This window comes from Gnatocerus cornutus, chromosome 4 (genome assembly GCF_029298725.1).
Source record: "Gnatocerus cornutus isolate USDA-ARS CGAHR chromosome 4, icGnaCorn1.1, whole genome shotgun sequence".
In the NCBI taxonomy this organism is placed as follows: Eukaryota; Metazoa; Arthropoda; class Insecta; order Coleoptera; family Tenebrionidae; genus Gnatocerus; species Gnatocerus cornutus.
This window is the reverse complement of record NC_142236.1, coordinates 16,965,043-16,988,074: the sequence shown is the minus strand read 5'-3', so window position 1 is coordinate 16,988,074 and position 23,032 is coordinate 16,965,043. Positions and strand designations below refer to the sequence as shown.

Sequence of the window (23,032 nt, the reverse complement as noted above, 5' to 3'; positions counted from 1 at the left end):
GTTCTTGACATTTGTGACATTCATTTGAGGTTATGTTTATTTTTGAGTATTATGATCAGTACGATTGATTTAAACTTGCACATTCACGATATGTTATCTCGATCTTTTGGTAACTAATCACAATGCATTGTACCGAGCATCGTTTCTCAACATTTTTGATTTTTCTCATTTGAGGTTATGTTTACTTTTGAGCATGATGATGAATATCATTGATTTAAACTTGCGCAGAACGATTTATCTCGATCTTTTGAAATTGGAAACTAATCACAATGCATCAGGCAACGTTTTGGTGCAAAAAATCCAAGTAAACATAACCTCAAATGAGAAATATTACAAATGTCAAGAACGTCAGATTATTGACAGACCGAACGCAGGGATGTCCAAAATTGGGCGTGGGAAATTATTTTTTTCATAGCCGACTATGATTTTGCATCTTTTGGAAATGTTGAGGGTCTTTTTTCTCTTTTTCTCGGAAACTTGACTAGCTAGACGGTTGAGTTTTGGCACACTCGGATAATTATTGATGTTTTATAAAATGACATAAATCTTAACTAATTAAAATTTAAAATAAGACAAGTAAAATTAACATTTTTAAGACAACGATGACGCTGGTAATGTCACATCATCCTTACCTATTCAAGAAATTATATTTTAAATTTTGGAAAAATCCGTTCAAAAATAACAAAGATATTGAGCCCGAAAGTCTTAGATGGGCCACCCTGTATAACATACATTTTTGGATCGTTTGATTTGGTCAAATTCTCATAGATTCTAAATTATTCCTACACAATCTTAATAGATTTTCAAGAAAATTTAAACAACGATTTTTAAACATTCTCAAATTTTTAGAAACCTAATTCCATAGAGAGAATCTAAAGTTTATCTAGAAAGAAGTGGAGACTTCGGAGAAAAATTGGAGATGAATTTAAAAGAAGTTATTGACAAAACTCATTTGAGTAAACTTGAAAGTAAGTTTACACGAATTTACACCGGCTACACTACTTATGAAAACCCTCAAAATAGCCTTTAATTTTAAAGATAAAAATTTCCAAGTTTGCATACGTTTAATAGTTGTTAATTATGTCCCAGAGTCCGATGCAAAAATTTGTTTTTTATTGTTAGTTTGGCATCGCGACGTCTAAGAAGTGGCATGAAGGTCATTTTTGATTGGACACAAGAAATTGTTAATTAACATCAAAAAAGCGACAATTTCACCAAATAATACTTTAGTGGCAATCTAAAACGAATTAAAGATAGATGAGATTTGTGTCTTAATGAGATTTAATTTGTTTTGGTCACAGAGCTATTTTCGCTTCCTGAATTTGATCCAGTCGTCATTGTTAGACTAAGGAAAAATTGTCAACAACCTAAATTTGCAACACAAAACGTGCACAAAACACAATGAGTGATAGCGAAACAGATTTTTCTTGTACTCCTCCTGAAATTAGACAATAAGCAAATGATGCATCCCTCGATTTATTATCAAGAATGTCACGTATTTTATACGAAAAAGAGTATGAAGGATTTAAGCAGTGGTGCGAACAGAAGACCGCAAGCAAAATATTGGAATCCGTTCTTCTAGCGTACTTGAGTGAAAAGTCGAAAACGAAAGCCACTTTTCGGCCAAATAACAAATACTACTTTTTCTCCAAACGTTAAATTCAGTTCCACGACCGATAATGAGTGAACGCAAATTGAACTATAAACATGGATGGCTATGCACGTAGTTGTCATTGATGACATTTACTGTGAAAAATATTGGTTTCAAAGAGTGTCAAAGTTAAGATCGTGCAACTGTCATACAAAATGTAAGTCTCAAATAGTAACCGTCACAAAAAGTACTTTTTCTGCCTAGTTAACGAGCGCTTTTCATTACTTATAACAAAATTGCCTACTTCACTGTCTAAAAACGACTAAAAAATAGTGACTTTTTGTATACGGCCCCAAAAAAAGTGTCGTATTGCACCGGTTAAAAGGCTCCAAAAGTTTATGTTCTTATAAGTCTATGTTCAAAAGTAAATCTTACACATGCCATATGAATAAAGCCCCACAAACTTGTCAAAATTTACTTATGTCAGAGACAACCTTACCTAGCCTAAAAATGAACCGAAACTATGTGGACTTTTTATATCGGGTTGTAGGAAAATGAAATTTGAAATAAGTAAGAAATAAATGGTCGTGAGAAAAATAGTGTACATAACTTGCTAGAAAGTGTCTTTTTTGCACTCGTGTGTCTCTACATTCCTCACTTGTGCGAAATTTGGCATTTTCCGCAATTGTTATGTAAAAAATTATTTTCTAAAATTATAGTCAAAAATAAATGGCTGTTATGCAAAATTTAATTTCGTTCGTTTTAGTAGAAAATATCTCTAGATTCTTTGAAGAAGTTTCGTTCGATTCTTGTGACATTTTCTCGATCCTATATGTACCTATTATTATTCTTCTTTATAGTGTTTCAAATTTTTCTAATCTCTCTTTAGACACTTATAAAAATTCTCCCAAATTTGATAGGTACTTAATTTTCCGATTCTGTTTACATCTTCTAGGTTTTGTTTTAATTTTCTACATTTTTTGTAGAACAAATTTTTTAATTCTTAACTCCTTCTCACATTGCCAACTTTTTACACACAAAAATTTCTAATTTCTAATGATCTTTTGCAGATTTTTAGATTTACAAATTCTCTAAAATATTTAAGTTTTCAGGTTAGCAAATTAGCAAATTAAAACATGAATTATTCAAAAAAAAAGAAAAAAAAAGAAAAAGAAAAAGTTGTAAGTAAAAATCTTACGTGAAAGAAGTGCATGATAAGCAGAACTGAAAGCAAAAACAAGGAATCAAGAACTAAAATTAACATCAAAAATAGAACAAAAAAAAAACTTGAAAAGAACTAAAAGACACCAGGGTTGGGAAAATTAAAATTTTTTTGAAGCACTAATTTTTATTGTCTGGTCAAATTAGCACAACTCCTATCATCAGAGGCTCTACAGGAATCAATTTTGGAACCATTTCTTTTGATTTGAACTGTTTTTTTTTACTCCGAAATAGGCAAGCAACCATCTTATAGTTTTGTCTATAGAACTTATAAAAATAAGACTAAATATGATATTTTTTTTATTTTATTATGTACCGTTTTTACAAAAGATCTTAATTATAGTTATTTAAAAAATACTTTTGGTTCTTAACATTAGCACTCAGTTGTGTTTTATGACCTCAATCTATTATATCTACTTTATAAATAAGACAGAAGTGCCTACTATATACAAGAAATACAACTTAACAGCTAAGAAATAAATAAATGAGAAAGTTAAATATTCAGTCAGTTTTAACAACACTTATAAGTTTTTCCTATGGGTGATGATGGCATCTCGGTAATCATCCTTGGTCTGATCTTTATCTCCCCATCCCCAGATCTCATGGGTGCCATCACCCGTCCTCTCCACCCTCTTCTTAATCATCTCTTCGGACACCGTCTTCAAGTCATACGCCCATCCAATCAAGGCAAAGAAGTCGATTAAAGCCGCAGAGACGTTCACGCTGTACTTCCCCAACTCTGAAGTTTTGTAATCCCATGGAAACGTGTGGTGGAAGTTGTGCCATCCTTCCCCAAGAGCGAGTAGAGCAACAGACAGATTCTCCGTAGGACTGATGAACTTGTCATACGGCTTGTCCCCCCACATGTGCGCCACTGAGTTCACCAACCAAGTTGCGTTGAGTGTCAAGGCGTATCTGAAGAGATTAACGAAGAAGGCGTTCTTGAAGGTCTCGTTCCAGAAGTGCATAGGGATGACAACAGGCATGATGAAGGACACTAATGGCATTAGGATTCGGTAGTACTTCTTCTGATAGCGCAAAATCGGATCAGCGTAAAGGTCCGAAAGGTCGATTCCTTTTCCTTTTTCTTTGACTTGGGGGTGCTTGCGACAGAGCAACCATCCAATGTGGGAGAAGAAGAAACCGCGTTTGGCGTTGTGAGGATCCGCGTCGGTTTCACTGAACTTGTGGTGGACGCGGTGGTCCCTCGACCAGTCAATTACTGAATCTTCGAACGCCAAAGTGTTGCAGAAGGTCAAGATGAGCCTCAAAGGCCATTTCGCTTTGTATGACCGATGGGACCAGAGTCTGTGCGCGCCAGCGGTGATGCCAAAAGCTCCAATTTGATACATAAGAAGCCCTTTAAAAAATGGGTTATCACACTGATAAAAGACACGAAGTGCTCACTCCTTACCAAACACAGAAGTCGCTAGTTTGGCAGAGGTGAAAATGAGCCAGAAACCATAAAGAGCGGCGACGTGAAGATAAGCGAAGAGGATGATGTTGCGCCATACCAACTCTAGCTTGCGGTTGTCGGGTTTGCTCACTTCTTCGGGGATGTTGGCGGCGGCGACTTCCGTGTCACTCTCGTGGAGGACGCCGGTCGGGACAGAAATTTTAGGGGTCATTGTAAGTGGAACTAAAAATAAAAATTTGAAATTGCGGAATTTTGCTATTTTACAAATACTGTTTTCAGAAATTTTGCTTTTAGGACTTTTGGCTTTACAGTCCTAAAATTGTAAAACTGATATTTCTAGAAGTTTTTTACATCGATTTATTTGATTTGATCAATTTTCTGAGTCATTGATAAGTCCCATGTAGAAATTTAAAAAAAAAAATGTTTTTCAAATTAAAAAATAAAAAAAAATTGGAGCAATGAATATATTTTTTTTAATTATGAAAATGTTTAACGCCGAATATTAATATAAAAAAAAAGAAAAGTAAAAACGGAATAATAAACCCACCTAGTTAAACAATGCCACAACCAGAGTTAACTTCAATTTCACAAAGAAATAATTTTTTACAACTCGATGCACTTTAGCACCTGTCGCGGTTTGTTTGACTGAAGCTAATTTTCAAATATCCGTTTATATACCTGTGGCAGGTATTGATGAATGATTAGTTTGATTAGATATAACTCGACGAAAATCTCAGGTTCAAAGTTCGCAACAGATATCTGTTTTGGGCGAATTTGCAGGCATTTGTGGTCTTACGGTCTAAATATCACGCGATAGCGTTATAGTTCATAAGCAAATAGCTCGGTGGCGTGATCCGATTTTAAAAGGCTTCCAAATTTTCCAATTTTATGATGCTCTGGTGCTCATTTCTTCTGATTTTTGGATTCATTTTTGGATTTTTGTATGCTCAAATGATCGAATTTTTGCGTTTTTCATATTCTCAAATTCTAAAATTTTTATATATTTTTTTGATTTTTTAATTTTTAAAAAGTTTATAACAAAATAATTTATTTTTATTTATTCTGACAGATTCCACCAGATTCTCACATAACTCGACAAATTCAAGGCTTTCAAATTCTCACAAATTTTTACATATTTTTACACATTTTATAGGATTCCAAAAATTCTAAAGTTTTCAAAATTTTTAAGCATTTACAGGATAGTCTACGATGTCGATGAGTATATTTGTCATAACAAAAAAAAAATACTGTATGATCTACAGACATTTATTAGTAAACAACTTAAGATATTTGATATTATAAATTGACGTAAAATTAAATTTTATTTTATGATAAAAATTTAAATCAAAATCAAATCTCTGCGAAATGTGAAACAAAACTTAGGAGCATCAGCAAGAATTTTGCTTTTGGTTATAGTAATGCAGATTAGCAAATATTTTATTGTAACTTTATGTTTTTTATTAAGGCGAATTGGAGCAAATTCGAATGTAATTTAAACTAGTTGATAATTCTCAGTCTCTACTGAATAGAATTATGAATCAATTTTAACTAAATTTAAGCAATGTTAACTTTGATATGTACAAAGATTAATTAAGTTACTAATATGATGCACCCATTTATATAAATCCAATCAGACGGGAAAAAATCAAAAACATTGCGTTTCGAACTAGCTCGTTAGACGGGGGAACATCGAATTCACGAAACAACTCGTACAAAGTTCTTACATAAATTAAAATGAGGCTTCATTGAATTTCGAATTTATCTCTACGTACTGTCGAATTAAAGTTTATAAAATAAATTGAAAGTTTTTATTATTTAAAAGTCGGTGCAAATTCGACCTTAGTGCACATTAGACTTAACACTGCTACCTGGGGCAAGTTTAAATTTATTTTTGCAACAGAAAAACAACAAAATATTAATTCTAACGCAAAGAACTTTCCAGTAGAATAGCAGTTAAGAGGGTGACTGCCAAAGACAATTTCAAATGTGAACAACCCGCTACAACTCTGTTGCTGTCTGCATGTGGCTGCAACTTGACAGTTGTTTATGACGCCATCTATTAATCAAAATTGACATGTATCCATTACAGGTATCTAACTTATCTCTTTTAAATCCTGTTGATTTCTAAAATTGCTCTTTTGTATATCGGTAAATTCTCTACAGGAAAAATGACGTATCGGTTTCAATTAATTCTCTTTAAATTATTTTGTATGTGGATCAAATATGTATAATCAAATAAATATTCTCTTTATTTTAAAAAACTTAACTGATTTGTTTTATTGTAAGGATTCTTTAGAATGTTTGGAATTTTTGCTTTTCTGAGATTTCTCATTTTTCATTCAACTCGTATAAGTAGTTCTCGTTTTTCTATACAGGGTGTTTAAAAAATGACGAATAAACTCTTAATCAAAAGAAAAATCCTTCTCACATTTTAGTGGATACAATTGACCTAAAAGGTCAGTTTTTTCGCCCTATTTAACAACAATATGAATCGTATACCTGCATTATAATCCTAAATTAAAACACGCAAAAGCGTGCAAAAAGGGGTTTTTAAAACACTAAAGCTTTAAAGTTGTCTCGGTAACAAGAAATAGTGAAATATCAGGGCAAATTTTTATTTATAATATAAATAAACATGAAATTTACAATTACTATTGTTTGAAATTTTAAAGCCCGCCGCTTTAAGCGTGTTACTGTTGTTTGTTGCTTCTAATTCATAACTAGTAGAAGCTTTTTCATTTTCATTCCTCTGTTGGACGTCCATAGCTCTTGATGAAGTTGATTTAGCAACCAATGTGTTCAGAACACCAGCAATGCGTTTGGAAACAACTATTTTATTTGAAGTTGATTCTTCAATATAGCCACTAGCCACACTCGAAGATTTCTATTTCACCTGACGTTTCAACTCATCGATGCTCATACTAATGCTTGCCATAATCGTATGGAGTTCGTCGGAAAGCATGACCAGTATATTTCTCAGCGTCGGGTAGATTCAGAATTAATCGCAGTTTTGCATGTTCTGCTAGCGTTTTAATATCTTCACTCATTTTTTGAATGGATTTTTACAAACGTGAAAAAATGTGGAAATAAACAATTGCTAATCGTCTCTACGAAAACGATTCACAAACAACCTTTGATAATTTTATTGTGTAAATTCACATTTTTTCAATGCTCCTAAAGGATTGTAAATGGATAGGTATAATAAAAAATAGCGTATAACACTCGTTTATAAGCGTCTTTAAAACACTTACAACGTTAAAAGCACTCCGCTGACGCGTAGTGCTCTTAAACACGTCGTGCGTGTTTTAAAGGCTTGCTTATAAACTTGTATTATAATATACTATTTTCTACTTTGCGTTAACAATAAAGACAATAGTTCTTATTATAGCACGCAAAACAGTAACTTTTTTAGGATATGTTGGCTATGTTAATATGCCGACACTCGGATGTTGAATCAAAATCTCAATGCTGATCATCATCATGATTACGAAAATATGCGTTTAGGGATAATGAACCAGAACAAAGGTGTAAACGTTGTAATACCCAATTTTGCAAAATTAAGCAGAAAACGTCAGTAATTATTTGAATTGAAATTTTGTTAGACAAATGTAATTGTATTATATATCATTAACCGAAAATCCCTAATCCAAAATAAACTCTTTCAAATATTTTTTAAATTTATTTACAATGCAAAGTAGAAAAAATAGTATATTACACTCATTTCATAAGACGACTTGTAGCACTCATTCTATTTGACCACTCCTCGCTGCGCTCGTCGTGGTCAAAACTCATTCGTGCTACAATACTCGCCTTATGAAATACGTGTAATAATGTACTATCAGTAAAACGTAAAGTTAATTTGTATGCATTCATTGGCAATGTAGAATTGTTGTTTTATTTGTAATTTATAAAGTAATGAGTGTCTCATTTTGAAATAATTTGTTAAAATTTATTTAGCAACAATGTTGACTGATACTAAGGAAACGTTTCTATTAGGAAAAATTGCGCGTCCATCCTTCCATGCATTATACATTTTAGGGCATTGCAGAAACGCTCAAAGTTGCCAAATTTATTGTAATAAATGAATAATTTTCTTGTATTCCACAACGTAAAGAATTTTTTTATTATTTTTTTTTTAATTTCTTAGACGCTTCTTTACAACGTATACCTGTATCGTATTTGTCTCAAATTTGATAAACAATTTCTTGATAAACAATTTTTACCTCATTTTCATCTTGACAAATTCTTTGGGAAAAAGTAAAAGACAGTTTTGAAACAACTTACAAAGTATTTAGACAATCCAAAAGAAAGTAACATAAAGAATTTGATCTGAATTAAAATTTAATCAAAAGTTAGATGTAAATCTACAAAATATAAAGAAAAATAAAGGAAATTTCAAAAATACCACAAAAATTTGAAGTCATAGTCAAAAATTGACAGAACACGGCAAAAGAAGCAGAACTGAAAACTAAGAATAAAAAAAACAATCACCCACAGAAAAAAAAAACGAAGAATCTTAAAATAAAATCAAAAGGAAAAAAAGGAAATTTTACATGCCAAAAAAAGCAAAAAGAAGAAGAAGGGTTACGAAAACCAAACTCTTGTACCAACATAAATTTGAGTTCTCAACTTTGTCCAAGACAGCACAACTTTTGCTAACATCCCGAGTACCTCAAGTTTGAACTTTTTTAGAACCATTTCATTTCATCTGATCTGTTCTTCTGACCATAAATTGGCAATCAAATATATTATCACAAATGAGTATCAACAAAGTTTGTTTATAGAAGTTATAAAAAGAAGACTAAATATTATCAAAAATATTGTATTTAATATGTACCATTCTTTACAAAAGATCTTACTTTTAGTTATTTAAATAAATATCTTACTTCTTAACAGTAGTACTTTTATCACATGAATCTACTAAATCTACGCTATAAATAAGAGAGAAATGTCAACTTTATACAAGTAATACTACCAAAACTTAACAGTAAAAAAATAAATTAATAAAATTAATAAAAGTCTTTTCGATGCGTGATGATGGCATCTCGGTAGTCTTCCTTGGACTGATCCTTATCACCCCATCCCCAAATCTCATGGGTGCCATCACCAGTCCTCTCCACTCTCTTCTTAATCATCTCTTCGGACACCGTCTTCAAGTCATACGCCCATCCAATCTTGGCAAAGAAGTCGATGAAAGCCGCGGAGAAGTTCACGCTGTACTTCCCCAACTCGGAAGTTTTGTAATCCCACGGAAACGTGTGATGATAGTTGTGCCATCCCTCCCCAAGAGCCAGCAAAGCAACAGAGAGATTCTCCGCAGGATTGATGAACTGGTCGTACGGCTTGTCTCCCCACATGTGCGCCGCTGAGTTCACTAACCAAGTCGCGTTGAGAGTCAAAGCGTATCTGAAGAGATTAACGAAGAAGGCGTTCTTGAAGGTTTCGTTCCAGAAGTGCATGGGGATGGCGACGGGGATGACGAAGCACACTAGCGGCATTAGCACGAGGTAGAATTTCTTCTGGAAGCGTAAAATCGGGTCGGCGTAGAGGTCCGAAAGATCGATTCCTTTCCCTTTTTCTTTGACTTGGGGGTGCTTGCGACAGAGCAACCATCCGATGTGGGAGAAGAAGAAGCCGCGTTTGGCGTTATGAGGATCCGCGTCGGTCTCGCTGAACTTGTGGTGGACGCGATGGTCTCTCGACCAGTCAATCACGGAGTCTTCAAACGCCAAAGTGTTGCAGAAGGTCAAGATGAGCCTCAAAGGCCATTTCGCTTTATAAGACCGATGGGACCAAAGTCTGTGCGCACCGGCGGTGATGCCGAGACCTCCAAGTTGATACATAAGAATTCCTGTAAAGATCGTGTTATCACACTGATAAGAGACACGCGGTGGTCACTCCTTACCAAAAACAGAAGTCGCCACTTTCGCAGAGGTGAACATGAGCCAGAGACCATAGAGAGCGGCGACGTGGAGATAAGCGAAGAGGATGATGTTGCGCCATACCAACTCTAGCTTGCGATTGTCGGGTTTGCTAACATCTTCAGGGATGTTGGCAGCGGCGACTTCCGTGTCGTTCTCGTGGAGGACGCCGGTGGGGACAGAAATGTTGGGGGTCATTGCAATAATTTGAACTGAAAGTAAAGATTTTCAATTAAAATTTTGAATTCAGTTTAATCAATATGAAACCATTCATAGAAAATTAATGAATTAAGTAAATTATTATTAATTGGGGATTTAAGAGAAATTTTGACGAAGTGAAGATCAAAAATGTTATTCATGATACTATATAATCGCTAAATTTGCAGAGATTATACTTCCTAATATTTGCATTAAATGTACCAGTACTAATAAAATAAAAAATTAAAAAAAAAAATTTTTGTACTTCAGCTCACTTTTGTGCGAAATTTTGGAAAAAGTTTTGACGGCGAATATCTCAACATCTTTTTATCGTAGAGAAAATGTAATACGTCACCGAATTCTGCGTAAAATGAGACTATTAAAAAAAAGTGAAATGAAAGTTAAATGTGGAGAGAGACACTCAATGTATGTACACACATATTAGTCTAATTGTAAATTGTGTCCTTGCCAATAACAATCAATAGCCCATTATGTGACTGTTGAACTAGACCTTGCCCTTGAACATGACACACAATTGAACTTCTAGCTACATATTGAAAACAATAGTAGGCTTAAGAGAAATCAAATAAAGAATAGAAAGAAAAGAGATAAAACAGGCAAATAGACCTACCTGGTTAAAACAATCTCACAATGACAACTATGTTTGATCACACTAAACAGTTTTTAACAAATTAGCACACTTGATTAACTATCGCGATTTGTTTGACTGAAGCTAATTTCAGAAAATCCGTTTATATAGCAGTGGCAGAAATTGATAAATGATTAGATACAACTACTCAAAATCTCCAGTTCAAAGATCATGAGCGGTATCTGTATTGGGAGACTTTACCGGCAACATGGTCTTATCACGCGTTGTTTTCATAGTTCACGAGTATCAACAATCTAGTGGTTTAGTGGCGTGATCTCATTTTTCCAAATTTTCGAAACTTCAAATATCTGTAATGTTCAATTTTTTATTTTTTCAGATTATTTTAATTATTATATGCATATTTTCAGGTGGATGGCATTTTTTAAATTTTACCGATTCTCATATCCTACGATTTGCACAGGTTCTTCAAATTCTTAGTTTTTCAAAAAGGATATTTCGGCATTATTAAATTATTTTATTCCAGTCTCAAATTTATATAGATTTTTGGATCGTTAGATTTTGTTAAATTCTCATAGATTCTAAATTATTCCTACACAATCTTATAGATTTTATTGACAAAATTCATTTGAGTAGAATTGAAAGTAAAACACGAACTTACACCGGCTATTTTAAAGATAAATATTTGCAAATTTGCCTACGTTTAAAAATATGAAGTTAATCATGCTTCTGAATCCGACGCAAAAATGTGTTTCTTATCACCGTCTGGTGTCGCGATGTCTAAGAAGTCGTATGAAGTTCAGTGTTGATTAACACGGGCGTGTTTCACTTTTTGGGCACAAGAAATCGTTAAATAACATCAAAAACCGACAATTTTATCAAATAAGACTTTAGTTGCATTCTAAACCAAAAAGATGAAATTTGTGATACAAAATGTTGACCTTTCGGTGTAAACGTTTCTAATTTTGATATTATAAACAGCATTTTTTCCTCACATTTTAAACCCAATTTACATAAAATCTATAATTAAAACTGAGATATTTTTTAAACATTACCTATAATGAAAAATAAATAAATTAGCAATTAGTTTTTACGAACCTTCTCAAATCGCTAAATTTAACATTTTTAAGGCGTCGCGACGTCAAAACTATTAGTGTTAAAAAACAAATTTTTGTGTGTCAGATTCTAGGGCTTTGTCAACTTAAAGCGTACGCAAATTTTCAAAATTTAATCTTTAAAATTAGGGACGATTTTGGGGATGACAACAAATGTTGCTAAAACCTGTATAAAAATTATTTGGTCAAAAATCCAAAAAAATCTCAGATAGTTCTGCATTGAAGAAGAATAAATAATCTAATACATATGTACTTCTAAAAATAATAATTAAGGAAAAAAGAATATAAAAATTTGGAGAATCAGAGCATCACAAAATTCGCAAAATGGCAAATATGTGAAAATCGGATCACGCCACCCAACCACTAAATCTATTATTATTATCAATGTTCGTGAACTGTGAAAATAACGCGTGATATCCAGACAGTAAGACGACAATGTCGGGAAAATCGCCCAATATAGATACCGGTCGTGATCTTTGAACTGGAGATTTTGAGTAGTTGTATCTAATCATTCATCAAATCTGCCACCGATATATAAACGGATTTTCAGAAATTAGTTTCAGTCAAACAAATCGCGACAGTTAATCAAGTGACAGTTAATCAATTTGTGAAAAATTTGTTTAGTGTGATTAAAAGTAGCTGTTTTAACCAGGTGGGTCCAATTCCCTGTTTTACCTTTTTTTTTGTGTTTGCTTTCCCTTGAAACTACGTTTGACATTCTCTTTATAACCTAAGCCAACTTGTGTAGTTGGGTATATAGTTGTAGGTACGAATGTGTGTCAAGTTCAAGGACAAGGTCTAGTTCAACAGTCAGATAATTAGTGGGTTATTGATTTTTTGTTGGTCCACAACAGTTGTTCGGTTCGCAAAGACAAAGATTTTACAGTTATTAGTGTAACAGACTTGCTTTCATTAGCAAATTCTGTTTCCAATTTACGAGAATAGTCTCAATTTAATCAAAATTTTTCGCGAAATTCAGTGTCTTTAAATTTTTTTTTGAACAAGTGGGGTGTCGAAATATTCAAAATTTTACAGTAAAACGAGCTAAACTGAAAAATTACAGAATTTTACTCAGCCGAATTTTAATTGAATCTTTTAACTTTCAGTTCTAATTGCAATGGCACCTAACATTTCTATTCCCACCGGCGTCCTCCACGAGAACGACGCGGAAGTCGCCGCCGCCAACATCCCCAAAGACGTGAGCAAACCTGACAATCGCAAGCTAGAGTTGGTATGGCGCAACATCATCCTCTTCGCTTATCTCCACGTCGCCGCCCTCTATGGTCTCTGGCTCATGTTCACCTCTGCGAAAGTGGCGACTTCTGTTTTTGGTAAGGAGTGACCACCTCGTGTCTCTTATCACTGTAATAACACGATCTTTACAGGAATTCTTATGTATCAACTTGGAGGTCTCGGCATCACCGCCGGTGCGCACAGACTTTGGTCCCATCGGTCGTACAAAGCGAAATGGCCTTTGAGGCTCATCTTGACCTTCTGCAACACTTTGGCGTTCGAAGACTCTGTGATTGACTGGTCGAGAGACCACCGCGTCCATCATAAGTTCAGTGAGACCGACGCCGATCCACATAACGCCAAACGCGGTTTCTTCTTTTCTCACATCGGATGGTTGCTCTGTCGCAAGCACCCCCAAGTCAAAGAAAAAGGGAAAGGAATCGATCTTTCGGACCTCTACGCCGACCCGATTTTACGCTTCCAGAAGAAGTTCTACCTCGTGCTAATGCCGTTGGTGTGTTTTGTCATCCCCGTCGCCATCCCCATGCACTTCTGGAACGAAACCTTCAAGAACGCCTTCTTCGTGAATCTCTTCAGATACGCCTTGACTCTCAACGCAACTTGGTTGGTGAACTCAGCGGCGCACATGTGGGGAGACAAGCCGTACGACCAGTTCATCAATCCTGCAGAGAATCTCTCGGTTGCTTTGCTGGCTCTTGGGGAAGGATGGCACAACTACCATCACACGTTCCCGTGGGATTACAAAACTTCCGAGTTGGGAAAGTACAGCGTGAACTTCTCCGCGGCTTTCATCGACTTCTTTGCCAAGATTGGATGGGCGTATGACTTGAAGACAGTGTCCGAAGAGATGATTAAGAAGAGGGTGGAGAGGACGGGTGATGGCACCCATGAAATTTGGGGATGGGGTGATAAAGATCAGTCCAAAGAAGACTACCGGGATGCCATCATCACGCATCAAAAAGACTTATAAGTGATGATAAAACAGACTGAATTTTATTTATTTATTTTTTAACTGTTAAGTTTTGGTAGAATTACTTGTATAAAGTTGGCATTTCTGTCTTATTTATTGCGTAGATTTAGTAGATGCAAGTGATAAAATACTAGTGCGTACTACTATTAAGGTCTGAGATTTTTTTTTAAATAACTAGAAGTAAGGTCTTTTGTAAACAATTATACAAAACTAAATAAAATATTTTTTATAATGGTAATCTTCCATTTATAATTTTAATGATCAACCTTGTTAATACCCATTCGTAATTAAATAGGTAGTTGTCTATTTAAAATAAGTGGAACAAGTCAAATATTTTTTTTATTGAGCACCTAGGTGTACATTACATTGCAGTCTGGTCACTAAAATTAATAAACAATTTGTATTTGACTTAACTACCTCTTAGGGCCAGTTTCATAATCTAATTTAAAAGCTCGTTTAGCTTAAAGAGAGTTTTCAAAAATTTCGATTCATAATCATTTAAGATCGACCATTTAACTGCAAAAAGGCGTCTTTAAAGCAATTCTAACCTCAAAAAGGTCACATCTGTGGGTTCAAATCTATAAGTTCTTCGATACACCTACGTAAATTGGATTTTTAGATAGTACCTACAAATTGAACATTTAATATATATAATTTCTAGAACTAACCGGTTGGTACAATTCATTAAATTTATTTAAAAATGTATTGAATAGAAAATACTGTTTCCTTCAACACAAAACGAAAATCATTGTAAAAAGTATGGCATTTGTTGGCTATGCTAAAATTTTCTGATTCATGAGATAATCGAAATCCTAAAACTAGCCTCAAATACCTAAAAACATTCCTTGCATTTTTGTTCCAAATGTTGAAATACCAAAAATTAAAAACAAGTACCATAAATTTATAAATGTTTCTAGCATCAAGGAAGGCTCTGGAATTCCTGTCGTACACCATTTTGCCGCTTTGTTTTCATAGTGAATATGACTATCTTGAAAATTATTTATGTTATTTACGTCAATGACGTTTCATTACAGTTTTGTGTCCAATTTTTTGATTTTCAGGTTTTAAACCACAACTAGAGCAGTTTATTTCTCAAAACTTACTTTGCTCCATGTTTGAGGTTAACTGCAAATATCAGTTAAAAAGTCGAAACCCACATTTGTAATGAGCGGCAAATTTCTTTGACATTTCATATCCACCCGTGATACTAAAAACATTTATAAACACCTTGTACTTAGTAGCTATGTAAAAAATATTTCACTTAAGTATACTTGACACTACCTACTATCCAAATTCAGACAAAATTTTCAAAATTCCCGGTTGATTATACGAACATTAATACGAAACTCCTTATTTTTAGTGAAGTTTAGAAGGTGATTTCCACTAAAGGCGCTTTTAGTTAAAAATTCGTCTGTCACTGTTTATGAAATAGCAAGCCGCTTTAAAGGAACTGTTAACGTAAAGGTGCCTTTTGTTAAAGGCGCTTTTAAGGATTGATTATGAAACTGGCCCTAACTTATGTAGACAAAAAAAAAGATAGACTTATTAGTGTTCTCAGTGTCTTAACATTTTAATTATATCTGGTACACTATACAATTAACGTGTACACTTCCGCATTTCCGCACTTCCGCACTTTACTTTGCTTTGGATACACGCACTGCATCAAATCAAGTGGTTTAGTTCTTTTTAGTCTTCTAATTACATTTGTTGTTACATTTGTATTTAAAATTAAAAATTAAAATAGCTGTCAATTTTGACAGGTCTGTGCGGATATATTCATATCACTAGTGACTTTTACTTTTTTAAATAGCTGTACAAAAACATCAACCATCTATCTATGTGAAATACGTCACTTTTATATGAGGTCGTAAAAAATGACATTTAGAATAGATAAGAAATGAACTATTGTCGAGACTTATGGTTTCTTTCTGATGATTGAAGGTCGTAGAAAAAATAGTGTACATAATAACTCTTCGGAAAGCGTCTTTCTTGCACTCGTGTGAAATTGGTCACTTTTGCACTTGTTATGTAAATATCTATTTCAGAAAAAAAAAACAAAAGACAAAATTTTTTTTCAATTAAATAAAAAAATAAAAAAAAACTGCCCACTCTCGGATATGCTGGAACAATCGCAGAATTGATGTTTATCTCAAGAAAATAAAATAAAAAATGGCAAACTTCGAAAAAATAACGCATTTTCTCAAAAAAGGCGAAAATTTTATTGAGTTTAACATACAAATTTTTTTCTTTATTTTTTTCGAAAAAGTACATTTCAAAACAAAAATTAAAAAAAAACAATAAGTTAATTTTTAAAAAAGTTATAGCTATTTGAAAATAAAAAAACATTTTTTGATAAAATTTATAACTTTTTGGAATTGGGTAAAGAAATTTGAAAAAATTCGTAGAACTTTTTTTCATAGGGTAGAAAAAGATGGAAAACTTTCAGCCAAATAGAAAGAGGTCGGGTTTTCAAGAGTGCTCGATTTGATATGAAAAACCCCAAATGTATTCGGTTTTTAGTATTCTGTAGGTTTTTCTAATTTTGCGAGAACCTATCGAACTTTGAATCACTTCCTAGGCGATTAAACAAAATTCAGTAAAACTGTACAGAACTATAGAATTCAAAATTCTGTAGCAATTGCTAGAATTCTAAGAATTTTAAGAGAACACGAAGAAAAAATATAGCAAAAAAAAAACAAAAAACACCAAAAAAAAGAGCCAACTAAAAAGAAGGCAAAGAAGATTCCTAGATTTTCATATTCCCCAAAATTTGTACCAAAATCTTAGATTCGCAAAAATTCTGAAATTGTTGTAATGAGAAAAAATTAAAAATAAGAAACAATCGTAGACAAAAACTGAAAAAGACAACGAAGCAAAAGAAAGTCACTCAATGATTAAAGGTTCAAAAGAAAAACAAAAAAATTGAATTGAGTAGCAAAAAAGCAAGAAGAAGATGAAGAAGGAGAAGAAGAGAAAGAAGAGGAAGAAGAAGAAGGGTTGCAAAAATTAAACTGTTTGAAAAGAACTAATTTTAATGCATAACTCTACCCAAATCAACACGACTTCCGCTAACTTCCGGGATACCTCAAAGATCAACTTTGGGACCATTATTTTTTCATCTAAGCTGCTTTATATATTCCGAAACGCTTGTTTTTGCGTTGCAGCATGTAGGCAACCAACTATTTAATCAATTTGTTTACAAAAACGAGAGTAAATATTGTAAAAAAATATTTTAATTATGTACCATGGTACTTACTTTACAAAAGATCTTACTTCTAGTTATTTAAAAAAATATTTTAGTCCTTAACATAAGCACTCACTAGTATTTTATCACCTGAATCTACTAAATGTAAGCTATAAATAAGGCAGAGATGCCAATTCAACCAAAAACTTAACAGCCAAGAAATAAATTAGATAGTTAAATATTCAGTTTGTTTAATCAACACTTAAAAGTTCTTCCTATGCATGATGATGGCATCCCGGTAGTCTTCCTTAGTTTGGTCTTTATCTCCCCATCCCCAGATCTCATGGGTGCCATCACCCGTCCTCTCCACCCTCTTCTTAATCATCTCTTCGGACACCGTCTTCAAGTCATACGCCCATCCAATCTTGGCAAAGAAGTCGATGAAAGCCGCGGAGAAATTCACGTTGTACTTTCCCAATTCGGCAGTCTTGTAATCCCACGGGAACGTGTGATGGTAGTTGTGCCATCCTTCTCCCTGAGCAAGTATAGAGACCGACAGATTCTCAGCAGGATTGATGAACTTGTCGTACGGCTTGTCCCCCCACATGTGCGCCGCTGAGTTCACCAACCAAGTCACGTTGAGAGTCCAAGCGTATCTGAAGAGATTCACGAAGAAGGCGTTCTTGAAGGTCTCGTTCCAGAAGTGCATGGGTATGACGACGGGCATGATGAAGCACACCAACGGCATGAGTACGAGGTAGAACTTCTTCTGGTAGCGCAAAATCGGGTCGGCGTAGAGGTCCGAGAGGTCGATCTGTTTCCCCTTTTCTTTGACCAAGGGATGCTTGCGACAGAGCAACCATCCGACGTGGGAGAAGAAGAAACCGCGTTTGGCATTATGAGGATCCGCGTCGGTCTCACTGAACTTGTGGTGGACGCGGTGGTCCCTCGCCCAGTCAATTACTGAGTCTTCGAACGCCAAAGTGTTGCAGAAGGTTAAGATGAGCCTCAAAGGCCATTTCGCTTTGTACGACCGATGGGCCCAAAGTCTGTGCGCGCCGGCGGTGATCCCAAAACCGCTGAGTTGATACATAAGAATCGCTGTAAAGATCGTGTTATCACACTGATAAGGGACATGAGGTGGTCACTCCTTACCAAAAACAGAAGTCACCAGTTTAGCAGAACTGAACATGAGCCAGAGACCATAGAGGGCGGCCATGTGAAGATAAGCGAAGAGAATGATGTTGCGCCATACCAACTGAAGCTTGCGGTTGTCAGGTTTGCTCACGTCTTCAGGAATGTTGGTGGCGGCGACTTCCGTGTCGTTCTCGTGGAGGACGCCGGTAGGAATAGAAATGTTGGGAGCCATTGCAATTAGAACTGAAAACAGAAAAAAAACAATTAGAATTCCGAATTCGGATCAATTAACATGAGACAATACGTAATTTTATTACGTCTACCATTGTCTATTCACAGGAAAATTGAATTTTTAATTGAAGGATTACGTAACATATCAATGTATATGCAGGGTAAGTCGGCTCTAATTGTCCGTTTCTATCCCAAATGTCTTGTAGCGCAGCTGAGGGCAACTCAAAACGGGAAAGTTACGTCTCTCACGCGAAAGCCAAAAGTCCGAAAAGGACGAAACTCTCAAGAGTATTTGCCCGAAATTATATTTTTGAAAGAGCAGGTCAAAAAAACGAAAAGACACGTTTTGTTCACTTCATTAGAGCGAAGCGGACTGTGCAAAAATTAATAGTAATTAATTGAATAAAAATAAAAAAAAAATAGAAATTTATTTATTTAAAAATAACGCAAAATTTTCTGTGATTCATGAGGTTATAAAAGCTGAATTTGCAGACAATTTTGTATTTCCACTTTTGTATTAAATGCGACTGGTCATAAACTACACATAAAAATTCCCAAAATTTTTACTTTTAGGGCTAAAAAAAAATTGCTAAAATTTCAGTTCAATTGTGTAATTCGGTTAGTCAAAACTATAGAAATAATGTTTAGAAAAAATATGCCATTTGAGCCCAAAAATTTAGGAAGTCATAGAACTTTACAGACTTAAAATTTTTAAAAACTACTTTTTGAATTATCCAAAAATTGACAATAAAATTCTAAAGACATAAAAATTTGTCATAGAACGAGTCATAAAACTGCCGACATAATTTTCAAAAAATTTTAATTTCATGACTAACAAAAAATTGCCAATAACAAGTTTAAAATCTTGTATTTCTGTCAATTATCAAGACATAAAAATGTAGTTATAAAATCTAACAATTTATGGAGTCATAGAACTGCACATACGACTTTTAGGCCTAAATAAAACGTGGAAAATTCGGTAATTCATGACCATATAATTATAAAATTTAGAGAAACTGTTTCTTTTTAGTTCTCCATAAGGTCAATCAATCAAAAATTGGCAATAAAATTCTATAATTATGTCATAAAACCATAAAAATTTGTCATAGAACGAATAATACAACTGCAGACATGATTTTCAGACAATTTAAATTTTATCACTAACAAAAAATTGCCAATAACAAGTTTAAAATTTTGTCTTTCTGTCAATTATGGAAACATAAAAACATAGTTATAAAATCCAACAATTTATAGAGTCATAGAACTGCACCCACGACTTTTAGGGCTAACCAGAAAGTGGTAAATGATGATTATGACAATTGAATTATAAAATTTACCAAAACTGTTCATTTTTAGTTCTCCATAAAGTGTCCTAATTTTCAGTTATAAAACTCAAATATGTTTGGTCAATCAAAAATTGACTATAAAATTATATAATTATGTTATAAAAGCAAAAACATTCGTCATAGACTAAGTCGTACAACTGCCGACATAATTTTCAGAAAATTTTAATTTTATGACTAACAAAAACTTGCCAATTTCAAGTTTAAAATCTTGTCTTTCTGTCAATTATCAAAACATAAAAACATAGTTAACAATTTATTGAGTACTAGAACGACACGACACTCACAACTTTTAGGTCGAACCAGAAAATGGTAAGTTCGATATTTTTATTATTCATGACGATAGAATTATAAAATTTAGAAAAACTGTTCCATTTTGGTTCTTTCTCCATATAGTGTCCTAATTTTCAGTCATAAAACTCAAACAACAGTGTTTGATCAATCAATCAAAAATTGTCAATAAAATTCTATAATTATGTTAAAAAAGCATAAAAATTTGTCATAGAATAAGTCATTCAACTACCCACAAAATTTTTTAGAAATTTAATTAAAAAAATTGCCAATAACAAGTTTAAAATCTTGTCACTCTGTCAATTATTAAGAAATAAAAATAGTTATAAAATCCAACAATTTATGAAGTCATAAAACTGCATGTATGACTATTAGGTCTAACCAGAAAATGAGAAATTAGGCAATTTAATTATCTATGACGATATAATTATGAAATTCAGAGAAACTGTTTGAACTTTTGAGTTCTCCATAAAGTGTTCTAATTTTCAGTCATAAAACTCAAACAAAAAATTTTGGTCCGATAAAAAATTCCAACATTTTTATCCTAAATCTAATTAATATAATAAGTTAACTAATTTCCTAAATCAATTTTACAATTTTTACGACTAAACCTGCAGTTTTCTTAAAATTTCGCTCGTTTTAGTTAAAGATTTAAATTTCGCTTGTTTTAGTTAAATATTTGGAAAACTTTGCCGGCCAATATCTCGGCAACCGGTGGCCATAGAAAAAATTTGAGCACAGCGCCGAATTCCTCGGGAAATTCTGGGTCAGATGAAACCAACGATTAAAGGAAACAAAATTCGTGGCTTGAAAGTGTATCTTTGAAGTGGGCCAATAAAAATCAATAGCCGATTTATCTGAATATTGAACTAGACCTTGCCCTTGAACGTGACACAAATTTGTACTTCTAATAACTGCACACGTAAAACAACAGTTTACGTAAGAACAAAGAGAATGTTAATTGTAGTTGGAAGAGAAAGTAAAAAAATAAATAGTTGGAAAATTTAAAAAAAAAATAATTAATAGGGTACACCGGAGAATTAGACCCACCTGGTTAAAAAATCCCACAACAGTCACAGCTAGCTTCGACCACACTAAACAATTCACCAGTCAGCACACTTGATCAACTGTCGCTAATTTCCGAATATGCGCTTATATATCGGCCGCAGGTGTTGATGAATGATTAGATCCAACTCGACTGAAAAGCTCAAGTTCAAAGATCACGCCCGATGTCTGCAGTGAACGAATTTGCCGGCATCGTACGGTCTGAATATCACGCGATATCTTCATAGTTCGCGGGCACCGGTGATTTGGCGGTTCGGTGGCGTGATCGGATTCCCCCCCTGGGAGCTGTCATGCTCCGTTCCAAAGTTGCGACCGTCGCACGTTTGTTGTTGCGGTTTGTTATGAAATTGTTTGGAAATGTAGCAATCAGGAGAGGTTGAGACGAACTTGGATCGATCGGTGTGCTGTTAATTAATTAACTAGTTAATTAATCAAACAATTGATTAATAATGAGGGGATATTGACGGGAATTTGTGTTGAGTGGAGTCGTTAAAATTTTATGGGATTCGAGGATTGTTGTGAAATTTTTCCGTTTCGCTGGTAAAACTAGGAAGTTGACGACGGGGAAGCTGGATAATTTGGCGCAATTAAGAGAAAGTTTGCGGAAAAATTGTTAATTTCTTCACTTTTTTCTCTTTATAGATGTAATACTTTAACGTCTTTTTCTACTTAAAGGAAGAACTAGTGAATTCTGCTTACAAAATGTATTCTAGAGCAGTGGAAAGTCATTTCTAAAGTTAAATTGTCTGAATCCGAAGCCCGTTTTGCTCTATCAGGTCAGGACTCAGAGATATTAGTAAAATAAGTTTTTAGGCGACTTAAACTGAAAATGGAATTTTTAGGTCTCAAAAGGGGCCTAAAAGTAAGTCTTTTCTGGCCGCAAACATTTTTGTTCGATGTATGATGGCGCCATCTATCCATAGTTTTGCATATTACATCAAGATACCGACATTACCCCCAATTTTATAATTATTTGGGTAAAATCAAATTGACAAACTGTTGTAAAGTGCAACAAGTGCAAGTGAGTTTTATAACTGAAAATTAGGACACTTTAAGGGGAACTAAAAAGGAACAGTTTTGGTAAATTTTATAATTCAATTGTCATGATCATCATTTACCACTTTCTGGTTAGCCCTAAAAGTCGTGGGTGCAGTTCTATGACTCTATAATTTGTTGGATTTTATAACTATGTCTTTATGTTTTTATAATTAACAGAAAGACACAATTTTAAACTTGTTATTGGCAATTTTTTGTTAGTGATAAAATTTAAATTTTCTGAAAATCATGTCTGCAGTTGTATGAACACCTTATGGCGAACTAAAAAAAAACAGTTTCTCTAAATTTTATAATTAAATCGTCACGAATTTTCCACGTTTTGGTTAGGCCTAAAAGTCGTATCTGCAGTTCTATGACTCCATAAATTGTTAGATTTTATTACTACATTTTTATGTCTTGATAATTGACAGAAATACAAGATTTTAAACTTG

General features: G+C 33.8%; 4 protein-coding genes across 4 annotated transcripts; 1 reads left to right on the top strand and 3 right to left on the bottom strand.

The window, feature by feature from the left end:
• Window positions 1–3,333: 3,333 nt before the first annotated feature.
• Window positions 3,334–4,868, bottom strand: LOC148176475 (acyl-CoA Delta-9 desaturase-like). The gene is made up of 3 exons (XM_088033933.1): window positions 4,777–4,868; window positions 4,227–4,451; window positions 3,334–4,172 (listed from the first exon to the last, which is right to left on the bottom strand). The coding sequence occupies exons 2-3, from the start codon at window positions 4,438–4,440 to the stop codon at window positions 3,334–3,336; spliced, it is 1,053 nt and encodes a 350-aa protein (XP_087890059.1). The 5' UTR covers window positions 4,441–4,451; window positions 4,777–4,868.
• A 4,191-nt stretch (window positions 4,869–9,059) lies between these two features.
• Window positions 9,060–11,088, bottom strand: LOC148176474 (acyl-CoA Delta-9 desaturase-like). Its single transcript, XM_088033657.1, has 3 exons — window positions 10,980–11,088; window positions 10,135–10,362; window positions 9,060–10,080 (listed from the first exon to the last, which is right to left on the bottom strand). Exons 2-3 carry the CDS (start codon window positions 10,346–10,348, stop codon window positions 9,239–9,241), a joined length of 1,056 nt encoding a protein of 351 aa, XP_087889783.1. The 5' UTR covers window positions 10,349–10,362; window positions 10,980–11,088; the 3' UTR covers window positions 9,060–9,238.
• A 1,287-nt stretch (window positions 11,089–12,375) lies between these two features.
• LOC148176473 (acyl-CoA Delta-9 desaturase-like) lies at window positions 12,376–14,332 on the top strand. The gene is made up of 3 exons (XM_088033680.1): window positions 12,376–12,722; window positions 13,177–13,401; window positions 13,456–14,332. Exons 2-3 carry the CDS (start codon window positions 13,188–13,190, stop codon window positions 14,292–14,294), a joined length of 1,053 nt encoding a protein of 350 aa, XP_087889806.1. The 5' UTR covers window positions 12,376–12,722; window positions 13,177–13,187; the 3' UTR covers window positions 14,295–14,332.
• Window positions 14,333–17,509: 3,177 nt separating this feature from the next.
• Window positions 17,510–21,770, bottom strand: LOC148176472 (acyl-CoA Delta-9 desaturase-like). The gene is made up of 3 exons (XM_088034311.1): window positions 21,531–21,770; window positions 18,634–18,858; window positions 17,510–18,579 (listed from the first exon to the last, which is right to left on the bottom strand). Exons 2-3 carry the CDS (start codon window positions 18,845–18,847, stop codon window positions 17,741–17,743), a joined length of 1,053 nt encoding a protein of 350 aa, XP_087890437.1. The 5' UTR covers window positions 18,848–18,858; window positions 21,531–21,770; the 3' UTR covers window positions 17,510–17,740.
• Window positions 21,771–23,032: the final 1,262 nt, after the last annotated feature.